At 42.0% G+C, this 11,470-nt stretch overlaps 2 protein-coding genes and 3 non-coding genes across 23 annotated transcripts in view; 1 reads left to right on the top strand and 4 right to left on the bottom strand.

Annotated features, from left to right (window-relative positions):
* Positions 1–69: 69 nt before the first annotated feature.
* On the bottom strand, positions 70–7,053 carry GNL3 (G protein nucleolar 3). Of its 2 annotated transcripts, none has more exons than XM_014792920.2 (15): positions 6,900–7,053; positions 6,199–6,257; positions 5,649–5,786; positions 5,416–5,529; positions 5,100–5,183; positions 3,944–4,076; positions 3,066–3,178; positions 2,698–2,815; positions 2,188–2,275; positions 1,480–1,654; positions 1,224–1,366; positions 1,005–1,141; positions 744–925; positions 407–473; positions 70–315 (listed from the first exon to the last, which is right to left on the bottom strand). In XM_014792920.2, the coding sequence occupies exons 1-15, from the start codon at positions 6,910–6,912 to the stop codon at positions 230–232; spliced, it is 1,650 nt and encodes a 549-aa protein (XP_014648406.1). In that variant the 5' UTR covers positions 6,913–7,053; the 3' UTR covers positions 70–229. The 2 variants fall into 2 exon arrangements, with proteins under 2 accessions (XP_014648406.1, XP_014648399.2); XM_014792913.2 differs by having other exon boundaries at positions 6,853–7,014.
* LOC147917052 (small nucleolar RNA SNORD69) lies at positions 1,715–1,791 on the bottom strand. Its single transcript, XR_015552416.1, has one exon. It is a non-coding gene; the product is annotated as a small nucleolar RNA SNORD69 (small nucleolar RNA).
* LOC147917051 (small nucleolar RNA SNORD19B) lies at positions 2,938–3,019 on the bottom strand. Its single transcript, XR_015552390.1, has one exon. It is a non-coding gene; the product is annotated as a small nucleolar RNA SNORD19B (small nucleolar RNA).
* LOC147917050 (small nucleolar RNA SNORD19) lies at positions 3,826–3,902 on the bottom strand. The gene has a single exon (XR_015552414.1). It is a non-coding gene; the product is annotated as a small nucleolar RNA SNORD19 (small nucleolar RNA).
* Positions 7,054–7,124: 71 nt separating the features above from the next.
* The window catches only part of PBRM1 (polybromo 1), a 115,106-nt gene continuing 110,760 nt past the window's right edge, over positions 7,125–11,470 (top strand). For 5 of the 18 annotated variants that reach the window (XM_004419800.3, XM_087431153.1, XM_087431148.1 and 2 more), the window contains exon 1: positions 7,481–10,250. In XM_004419800.3, coding sequence (XP_004419857.2) covers positions 10,203–10,250 — 48 coding nt within the window. In that variant the 5' untranslated portion in view covers positions 7,481–10,202. Of the gene's footprint in view, positions 7,270–7,479; positions 10,251–11,470 lie in introns of those variants that run through there. The other 13 variants (XM_087431146.1, XM_087431152.1, XM_087431145.1 and 10 more) reach the window with 7 other exon arrangements.

Raw genomic sequence — 11,470 nt, 5'->3', positions numbered from 1 at the left:
TCTTTCCAGGTAACTGTACTTCTACTCACTCACTGTATAAGACAAGAGTTGTCTATAGAATTCAGACACTTTCTAAATTGCATGATTTTTTTTTAATGAATATATCCTGATACATATTCACAAAATTTACACAGCTTACGTCATACTGTAACAAACTGGTACACCACAGGCATATAACAGCTTAGCAGTCTCCTCAAAACATAAACCCTTACAAAAGGACAAAGTTCTGTTATACATAGTCTGTACTGAAGTCATAAGCATCATCTTCCTCTTCAGTTATTTTATCCAAGACATAAGATTGTGCAGATTGTTCATCTATATTGGACGAAAGAAAAATGAGATAAAAAAAAAAAAAAGCAATTCCATACCATGCTGCTTTGTTAGAAGACCCCAATACCCAAGTCACCTGCTTGAAACTCCTCAGGCAGTACCTCCCAGGCCTCTTCTGCAGGGGACATGTCTGAGCTCTTTTCCTGTGGGACAAAGAAACAGTGCTACATTAGTAGCCCTCATCTGCTTATTAATCCAATTAATTATGTACCTGGAAAAGTCTGAAAGTATATGTAATGGGATACACAAAATTAAGACTAATGATTCCAAGTTTAAATACCTAAATTGTATGGGGTTTTTTGAAGTCCATTATGAAGTATTTAATTTCTACCTTCAGCCCCTTCCCATTTGTTGTACATTATAGTGCTAGAAACCTTACTTCAGCTTAAACAACTCATGGACAACATACTTACATCAGTTTCTTCATCAGCGTTTTCCTGGTTGCTGTCAATGTCTCTGCAGTCCTCCCCCTCCTCCTGCTTTCTCTTTTTCTGTTTTGGCAATTCTTCAGGTATGTCCTTTTCCTCTATTATTCCATTTGTCAGACCCGAAGACCAGAAAAGGATGCTACTGGCTAAACGAGGGCCCTTGATGGCTAGAGAAGGAACACAGTCCATGTAAACAGATGAGACCTTTTATTGGCCAATACAGACAACAAAACAAGCCTTCCTTACCTTGTATGGTGTGTGCATTGTTCTTTTCCAGTTCTTCCAGGTTAAAGCCCCATTTCATGTCCGTCATAATGCCCTCATTAAAATGTGAAGAAGGAGTCCAGGATGTAGGGGGATGGCAATAATAAGCTAAGGAGGCACTGGTATTAAAAATAAGATTTGTCAAAAATCAGTTCCTTTATTCTACGTGGTCATCAAAATGCCAATGGAAAGAAGCCTTACCCTGTCCACTCAGACCACAGCAGTTTAGCAGCACCTTCTACATTTGGGCTTCCACCTTTTTGGTGCAGTCCTCTTCTCTGAGCAAGTGAAGTAAAAAATTCCAGAGAATTCTTAAAGTCTGGGACAGTAAATTTCAGTACTACCTTAAAGAAAAATAGGAACTGTCATTCATCTGATAAAGTACAGATATAAAAAATAACTTCAAAACTTTCTACTAAAAATGCTTATCATGAGAAAGAAAATGAAGCTTTTAAACCTGTCGAGCATCAGCCTGGGACAGGATGGCACTGGCAGCCTCCACTGGTTTTATTACTTCGATACTTGCTGGACTTCTCAGAGCAAGTGCAGTGGCAGAGTTAAGTGGAGACACAATGAAACCTGGACTATCTATGATTGTGATTTGTTTATCCAAGGGGACAACCTGCATGCTCCTAGAACAAGAGAGATGGTAATTGACAGGGGGACTGGTTTACCTGAAGGACAAGAGACAGAACACGAAGCTCAGGGTTGGATTGAACAAACTCAGCACAGTCCGTCAGATCCAGTTTATCATCATTTGCTTCATGTTTATCTAAAACCATAATAGCACACCCTCCTCTTCTAAAAAGACACAACTACCCATTATAGTTTATATATTGACCTAAACACATGCTGTTTCCTCTGCCATAAATATTTCCCCTCTTCTATCTGGCAGACTTCATTTCAAGGTCAGGTTCAAACATCACTTTCTCTGAGGTAGCCTTCCCCTCTCTGAATCTATTTGCTTATTTGTCTTGCAAACTAGATTGTGGGAAGCTAGCTATTCCACTCCAATCAATTCTTGCCCAAACCTAGCACTGGCTTAATCTTCTTTCTTTCACTGACACCTCTAAAGAAATAATAAAAAATTCTTAAGATATCCAAAACAAAATCATTTTTACTCATCTATAATGAAATATTACAATCATGGAACAACTCAATTTACCTTGTAAGCCCCATGGATACACCAACATTACATATCTGGTCTTGTTTTAAGCTATTGATGATGCTGCTTTTCCCCACATTTGGGAAACCTACAAATGGAAAATAGATACAAAAGGCATTATGTGCTGATAACTATAAAATTTCCACTGCCTTATTTTATGCTCGCCTGACGTTTAGAGCAAGATCAGAGTTGGATCTGAGTGTCTTCACTTCAACACTAAGACCAAATTTTAGCGTCTTCATTTCTTGCACAAGTAATAAAAGAGCAGAAAAAGATGATTAATTCAAATAAACCAAGAGCTTTCAGAAGCCAACTTCCTAAAATGCCAGTTGGCAAAAAACTGAATTAGGCAGTAATTACTTAAAATTTTTGTCTTTTACACTGTTTGTGTTTGGTAAAGTGGGTAAGAAGCTAGTGTTTGAATAAGCTCTTTATTTAGCGACAACCCACACACTGTTAACATGGAAAAATTCTTGGCACTTAAAAGACATAAGTTACACTAAAACTCACCAATTACTCCAACCCGAATGGCTTTGCCCCAAGTCTCCTGAAAACCTTCAAGAAGTTTCCAAAGGCCTTCTTTCCCAACACAGGCTTCACTTTTGAATGGAGCAGCTTTCTTTCTTACCTTCACATGTTAAAATTCCAAATAATTAGTTTACTTCTGACAACCCACCATAGAAAACCCAAGCAATCTGGCTCCACAGCCCAGCTGTTAAAACCACCACACTCTACTGCCTTTCAGATTATATCTGGATGAAATCAGAGTTGGATCTTTTAAGTTTTCATTTTTTAATCAAGATTTTATAGACTCATCATATTTCAGCCATCTAAAATCTGAAAGAACCACACTTCCCACCATAAACAGTAAAAGATACCTTGATTATCTTCTCTTTGGCCTTCAGATTTGTTGAGGCTCTGAACACCACTGTTGGCAATTCCTTCTTCAAATAATTTAGCCAGTTCTCCAAATTTTCTTTTGGTACCAAATCTGACAGGGATTCGGAATAAGACAGACGCTCCAATTGGTCATTTTGTTGAAGCCAATTTGCAAAATCCAGTAAACTATGGATTTCACTCTGGTTGCCTTTTGCTCGTTTTTTCCAAAAGGATTTAACTGGAAGATGGGGAGACAATAAGCTCCCTACCATACTGCCATTATCTTAACAGAGTTCAATATCTCCACTTCTGTATTTCTTCAATTCCCTCAGCACTGCTCACTCTCTCAGGATTCCGTCAACCTCTAGATTATTACCCTACTAACCCCAGGGCTATGTTTCCAGAATTCACTCTCAGGTAGCAGCCATGAATACTGACCCCAAAAGTAATTTTAGATCCCATTCTTTCAGCTTCACAGGTCTGTTCTGGGTTTGCTTGTTTCTGCTGCTCACACCCAGACACATAACTATGCATTTCATCTAAATATTGTGCAGGTGTGGGGAGTACGGCACACTGTCATCACTTCCTATGTGAAATACATTGCACACTAAGCTGAGTATAGAAACTTACACTCTTAAATAAGCCAAGGTGGTAAAAAGTGAATGGCAAAACAATCGTAGAAACCAGTCAAATCACTTGTAGAAACAATTCCATCCCACTGCCCAGAGGCGTCTCTGGCGACAAGAAAGCATATGCACTGGCTTTGTTGAGGTCAGAGTTGGATCTTATCAGTCTTCAGTGACAATCAGACTGTTCAGATGTTTTCCTCATACCTCACTAGTGCATATGGAACATAAAGGGCATCCCTTTTCCTCACCTGACTTATTTAACACAAGTATCAGCTTCTTCTGTCCCCCCTGGACAATGGCCTCTTCTACCTGGGGACACCTGCAACCAAGAGGATCTCTGGCATCCAACACCTCCAGCACAACATTTGAGGTTTCAATCACCTGTCAAAATAGAACCTATCAGAACAGCATAGCATCCCTTGCTCTGGGAACACCCTTCACACAAGTGTACTGGCATTATCCACTTTGCAACAGGGTGAGCTCAGAGTGGGATCTCATGTCTTCACTTTGGTATGAAGAATGTCCATTTCTCACAGGAAAGTAAAACACAGGTTTGCTCGGAGGCCTCCGGCCTCTCATCAAAGTGGCTTTCAAAAGTGGAAACACCGGGGCTTGCCCCATGGCGTAGCGGTTAAGTGTGCGTGCTCCGCTGCTGGCAGCCCAGGTTCAGATCCAGGGCGCGCACCGACACACCGCTTGTCAGGCCATGCTGTGGCGGCGTCCCACATAAAGTAGAGGAAGATGGGCACGGATGTTAGCTCAGGGCCAGTCTTCCTCAGCAAAAAAAGGAACTGATGTGGATGTTAGCTCAGGGCTGATCTTCCTCACAAAAAATTAAAAAAAAAAAAGGTGGAAATACCTCCACTGTCTGAATGTATATATGATCCTCCCATAGTGAATTATGTAGTCTGATGGGCCCTTGTGGCCGTGCCAACAGCTGTGGAGAAGCACAGTCAGGCTCTATTTACAGAGGGAGAGTGAGCTTGGGAAAACAGGTGTTGGGGATGGGCATGCTGGGGAGCAACTACACCAAGACACCCCCTTGACTTCTTTCACTTAGGTTTCAACAAGGTACTTCAGAGATTCTTATTTTCACACTGCTTACTGTAATGCATTTTCCTCTATTTTAAAATCCACTGTCAAAATGTAACTAACACAAAGTGGCACTTTTATAAATCATACTTATAGGGAACCATTCCTGTGCAAAATTTTAAAACCACAAGAGTATTTCCTTCAGCTAAACATAACAGAAAAGACCCTAAATAGGATAAGCCAACTTGCTGAAGGATTCTTCCAGCTCAAGTGAACTCTCGTCTTCCACCAAGGCTGGTGTCAGAAAAAAGGAATGATTCTCGTGTTTCAAACTTCATTACCATTTTTAGACACTGACCTAGAATAAGATACCTTTTTAAGTTCCTGACAATACAACTTCTTCGGATTCTGTTTGCCTGACTTGGCTTTGTTCTTAGCTTTGCATTGCCCAAGTTCCTAGAGAATAAAGACAAGAGAAAAAGGACACAAAATTAGAAATTCAGCAGTTATAACATGTTTCTCCATTTTCCATGGCTGATTAGGGGCGCTGCAGTCGATATTTAAATAGGTTAAGACAGACTCTGAACTGTCTTTTTTCTCCCAAGAGGCGTAGCAGCCCCTGGCTGAGTATGTGCTTTTACTTCTACATCAGAACTCATCTCTCATTCACAAAGAGACCTAATCATACCTCCTTCACAAGTTCCAAGTTAGATGGCTCAACACCAGGGTTAGTTCCAAGTTTTCTTTTCTTTTCCTGTTCCTTCTGCCTGTCAAGTTTCTGCTGCTGTTTCAGTTCTTCAAGCTGTGTCCGAGCCATAAGAGAAGTGGGTGAGTCAAGGGAACTTGATGTTGTTACTTTACTTTGAAAAAATATTCATACTCACATATCACTTGTTCAAAGTTTCAGCTAACGTATCTTACCCGCTGTTTCCTTATCTCAGCTTCCCGAAGAAGAGCCTCCTTAAAGGGAGCACTATTTGGAACGCCCGGGTCTTTCCTACGCTTCTTGTGACCCCGTTTTTTAGCCTCCTTCCTCAATTTTCGATGGTGCTCTCGAATCTATTATAATAAAATTTTTTTTATCAGTTTACAAAAACATTACAAAGAATTCATGTGAGAAACCAATCTGGTTGCAGTTTAGTTATACCTCTAAAATGACCTAGAAAGATGTAAGTTTGATTATAATCATAGAATATGCATATTTATGTATCAACAGCAAGAAAATGTCCCCAGGAGATTCTCTTGCAGAAGTTAACATGTTGATCAAAGTTTACAGACTTTCTTATCACCAAGTTACTGCCCTTTTCCACAGCTGTACTGCTGATGCCTGAGAGCCTGTGTCCATGGTTAGTCTATCCAGCCTCCATTTCCTGATGCAAAATGATATTAATTCAGACCTCCTGGTGGAGTGGTGGGGCAGAAATCAGTTTAGCATTATATTTGGTATAGCTCTCCCAAGCACAAGACTTACCTTTTTTTGGATTTTATACCGCTTATGACAGGTCATGCGTTTACTTGCTTTCTTTAACTCTACAAAGAAACACATCACAAAAAGATTAGACACAAATAATCAGTTTGTTAGTTTTTGGTGACTGTGCTCTGGAGTCACGTCCATTTTTGTGTTAATTAACTAGTTCTCAAACCTAATTTAAGAATCATATGGGTCGCATAATAAAAATACGCATGCCACTCTCAAATCCCAGAGAACGTGACTCAATAGATGTGGAGTAGAGCGCAACTTCCCTGCTGTCCTTCTTCTCCTACTAGATGAGACTGTACCATATGAGACCCCAAACGACAGCCACTTCTTCTCAAACACCACGAATCACAAGGTAGGAGCGAACAGGGGGTTTGAGGCGCCTCTCAGACCTCAACGGGGCGGGCTGAACGTGGCCGCAGACGAGAAAACACTAGGCCCGAAACTTGGCTCAGACGCTGTTTCTTTAGGAGACTCTGACCCGGTCTTCACTTCGGGAGCCTCGCCTTCCTTCTGTACAAGGGGCTCGCGGTTAACGTGGGGACCTTCTACCCTCGGTTCTACCCGGGACCAGGGCGACGGCCTACCCGCAGGCCGCCAATTCCAGCAGAGACCAAGACGCAGAAGAGCGCCCTGGTGGGTTCGTACCGTCAGACACAGATGCCTCTCCACATCCGCCCCTCGACCCCACTCACTCGGCCGCTTCATACTGGAGACGAGAAAAGCAGTGGCGGCGACACCAGCAGTTACTCCGTGCCTCCCCCGGCGCCACGTGTGAACTGAGACCACGGACGAACGTCACGCACTCACGGGGCCACCGTAAAGCGCGCCGCCGGCGGCTCGCGTGCGCGCGCACGTAGTGTCGCGCGGAGCCGGGTTTGCTTGGCGGCTGCGGGGCTGGCTTTGCGGCGGCACCGGGAGGGGTGAGGGCGGTGAGGGCGGCGGGTGCTGGAGCGACGGCAGTGAGCCGCGGACTGAGGAGCAATAGTAGCAGCCGTGGCGGCCACGGGGCGGGGCGCGGCGGTCGGTGACCGCGGCCGGGGCTGCAGGCGGCGGAGCGGCTGGGTAAGGCCGGGCCCGGGCGGGCGGGGCCGCTCCCCCTCGGCCGGCTGCTGGGCCTTTGTGTGGGCCCGGGCGGGCGGGAGCAGCGGCGGAGGCCCCGCCCCGGCCGTGGGGACGCGCCGGTCGGGCCGGGTGCGCGGGGCGGGGCACGGCGGCGGGCGTCGGGACGGGCCTGGCATCCTCGCCGCACCTGCCGGCCGGGACAAAGGCGCGCCGCGGCCCGGAGACTCCCCGCGCCCGTCTTTCCCGCTCCCGGCGCCTGGCCGAGAGCTCGTCGCGGCAGCTTCAAAGCTGTCAACGTTTCCCTTAGTCCCCCGTACCGGTGACAGGTCGGAGAAGTCTTTCATTTCCTCCACAGGTCAGGGCCTCCTTTTGTTGTTGTTTCTTGACGGTTCGGACACAAACTCTCCTGGTGATTTTTTTTTTTTTTAAACAGTTTCCGGATGACTGTGTTCAGACGGAGTATTTTAATCAATGGGATTTGTGTTTATAGTAGAGGCCAGATATTTAAGTGTCTTGACTGCAACACCGCAAAGAATCGAGGTTTTTAAACTCTGTACATTTCCTGGTTTTAAATATTTTTATCTCTTTTAAAACTTTTTGCTGAAAGAGAAGCATAATTTTGTTGTTATAGAGTAGATATGGGTGATTTAGAGGGGAATAAAGATTGGCAAAAACGTGGAAGAAATGGTGAAAAACAAATAAATACACAGGTTAGTGGATATAGAAATTACTATAATTTATAGAAACGTGTTGGAGTAAAACATTTTTAACTAATTTTCCAACAAACTAGGGCTTCTCAAAGATGATTTTTCCATTTAGTAGTGTACACTTTCCCAAATACAATTTAGAAACAAATTGGATTCAATAAAAATATAAAAGAGTAGTATAATCTTTGCTTTACTATTTGTTAACAGATTGCCCATATTTTAAGATCCAAACGAAGATTGTAAAGTATCTTTTGAAGAAGTATTTCAAGTTAAAACAGTAACAAAAATGTGTGTGGATAATGGAAGGGCCTTGACCACTTTCTTTGGCTTTGGGAGTGTACGAAGTACCTCAAATGTTAATATTTTATCCAAATCCCCAAGATTAGTAAATTATGGTGTATTTGTATGATAGACTGCTGTCAAACTGTCAACACCATGTGGAAGAATGTTTACTTGGAAGAATCTTCCCAAAGTTAAAACTGCAAAATAATACTTATGGTTTGTTAATGCTTTTGTGGAAAAAAAGGCAACTAAGACGTAGAATAAATACTGAAAGCTGTTAACACCAGTGTTAAAGGTGAATTTTCTCTGGGAAGTAGGATTATAAGTGATTTTTGTTTTCCCTTTGAATCTTCTGTTTTCCACAATTTTTGTTTTAAGCATGTATTACAGTACTAAGTATCATTAGAAATACGGCAGAGTACTGAAAGTTTATAAACTGTCAAAATAGACAATTTGGCTATACTGAGTAAATGTTTTCTTAGTTGCACGTTATAAAGTTATTCTTTACTGTCCACTGTAATTTATCATTGGTTGTCTGACTTTTGGACATGTGACTGTAATCAGTGCCATTTTAAAACTTGTAATTGAGCTCCAGAATCTTTCTTCTTCCTGGAAACAGAATTGCTAAAGAGATGCTTACAGGCCTTTTAAACTATATAAATAAAAGTTTTTTTTAATGTCTTACTTAAGTGCACTTTTAATATGTTTTTTTAAAAAGATACGTTGATCGCGCAAACTATACCAAGTATATTCTATGAGTCAAGGCTACAAAAATGAAGGAAATGCTGTTTCTGTGCCCACGGAGCATGCAATCCTAGAGTTGAAACTTAACATTTTTGTTGTGCTTTGACGTTTCAAAGTGATGTCATGTACATTTCACTATCACAGCTATCCAGGGGAGACATGTACATTTTACTGCTCTCCTTTTAGAAATGAAGAAATGAATCTGAGAGGTTGTGACTCAAGTAACATCAAACAGATAATTGCGGGTGGAAAACCTGGGACTGCTATTCTGGTCTTCTGAGCTCAGGTCCTATTGCTCTTGCCACCCACTTGGCCACAGGCCTTTCTTGCCAGACTTCCAAAATACATTTTAAAATGTGTCCTTTGAATAAGAAAATATTTGAAAATTGTCATTAAGTTGCATCTTTTTCTTGTCCTATCAAAGTAAATTAATAATTCAAGGAGTTTTAGATATTGTATGGTCTAAGCTGTATACACACAGACACCAATGACTTACTTTTTTTGTCATTTGATTTTCAGTGGATTATTTATAAAAGTAATTTTGATCTCCTGCCAAAATGGTTGAAGGCTTTTTTTTTCACCTTTCTAAACTTGTTTATGGTGTCTTTCCAATGCTCATAGGACTTTTGGAAATAAATGTCTTTCTCTGCATTTTTTGGGGGTAGAGGAATTTTTTTCCAGACTCTGCTCACTTGAGCCGTTCTCGGTTTGTTCCAGCTTCCCAACACTTGGTGTCACATGTGAGCCTTCCACGTGTGTTCACTCTCCATTCCAGCTCTGTGATTGAACTCTGCTTTTATTGATTAGGGGGCAGTGGGCAGGCATGCTTCATTCCTGGAATTGACAGTCATTCCATGTGAGTAAAGGGGAACCTCAGTGAGACCACTTTAAGCATATGAAAAGCATTTGGTTTTAAAATGGAAGAAGTGGCGGGTACTGTTAGTGCCTGAGTTTTTGTGGCAGTTTGATTGGCACAAGAGAACTGATATGCATATTTTCTCCAGTTCTCTTATCTTTCTTTAGCAGTTCTAATTGAATGTTTTCTATCTATTCGTACTCATTTTTCTCCTTCTGACCCTTCTTTTTTTATTTCCCCTTTCTCTGCCTTGTTCTTCTCTTTCAGTTTTGAATATATTAACACTGAATCAGCACTTCTAAAGCCCTGCCTTCTCCCACTGGCTTCACTGGCCTTCAGACATAATGAGGAGACTGGCTTTTCGAGGCGCTGGTTGTGCTCTGGTAAAGCTGGTAAATTACTGATCATCTACCCCTTTCTCTTTTCTGTCCTTCCTTGCCTTTTCCCTTTCACCTTTCTTAAATTTTGTTATCCTTTCCATAAAGATTCCCTTCTCACGTTCATCAAATTCACTTGTGTCCTTGTCATAGATTGTGTACAAAGGATTGTCCTTAGTTTCTTCTTAATGAATTGAGGCCAGTTTATCAGCCTTTTATAAAACAAACAAAAACCAACAAAACTTGGCTGTCCTTGGCCTGAGCCCTTTGAAGCTTTGAGCCAGTTGTAGCCAATTGCAAACTAGTATGCTATATAACAAAACCAAAGCCTAGAGGAAGGAACATCATCTTGGTAGGCTGTGTTTTTAAATACCAGGTGGACTGTAGTTCAGAGGAAGAGATAAGAGACTCCTCTTGCTTTTCAGTTGGTTACCAGGATTTTTTTATTTGTTGGTTTGTTTTGCTCCTGCTTTCTGTTCCCTGGAGATCCCCAGTTTTTCTCTCCATACTAAGAATGGCAACCCCTTCTTTCAGCTGCTGGTGTCTTAGTTTCCTGAAATTGGATGTTGAGTGAAACTGGGATCAGTTTTTTTCTTTTAGCTTTATAGAAAGATCTTTGAAATCACAATATACTAGTTGATATTGTTGTTAAGTTGTGTCAGCATTGTAGGACCTTCTCCAATATAGACCCTTTTGCTCCAGCTGCAGCAGATCATTTCAGTGGTTCTGTTTCTTGTGTTACAGTCCAATGTATATATTTGTAAAGTTGTGTTAAGATTAATTACTTAGGGGCCAGCCCCGTGGCTTGGCGGTTAAGCGCACGCACTCCGCTACTCTGGTGGCCCGGGTTCGGATCCCGGGCGCGCACCGACGCACCGCTTCTCCAGCCATGCTGAGGCTGCGTCCCACATACAGCAACTAAAAGGTTGTGCAACTATGATGTACAGCTATCTACTGGGAGTCTTTGGGGGAAAGAAAAAAGGAGGAGGATTGGCAATGGGTGTTAGCTCAGAGTGGGACTTCCTCAGCAAAAAGAGGATTAGCACGGATGTTAGCTGAGGGCTGATCTTCCTCACAAAAAAAAAAAAAAGATTAGTTACTTAGCAGCCTGCCTAAAACTGAGAGCAAATATTTATATGTTTCTGAAAAGCCAAGTAGGACCTAAAAGCTCAACTCTAAGGTGTTCTTCCAAATCATCTACTGAAACTTAAAGCTATGATTTCAAAATTCATGGG

Source organism: Ceratotherium simum, chromosome 5, assembly GCF_057802395.1.
Source record: "Ceratotherium simum simum isolate JZ-2026a chromosome 5, ASM5780239v1, whole genome shotgun sequence".
Lineage (NCBI taxonomy): Eukaryota > Metazoa > Chordata > Mammalia > Perissodactyla > Rhinocerotidae > Ceratotherium > Ceratotherium simum.
This window is presented reverse-complemented; position numbering and strand designations above follow the sequence as displayed.

Bases quoted from the DNA above. Each gene is read 5' to 3' on its own strand.
- GNL3 (XM_014792920.2), bottom strand. The intron at 1,655-2,187 runs GTAAATTGAGTT...CTCTTGTTCTAG, and splicing joins GTATCCATGGGGCTTACAAG to GAGCATGCAGGTTGTCCCCT. The intron at 1,367-1,479 runs GTTTAAAAGCTT...TTTTTCTTTAAG, and splicing joins CCCAGGCTGATGCTCGACAG to GTAGTACTGAAATTTACTGT.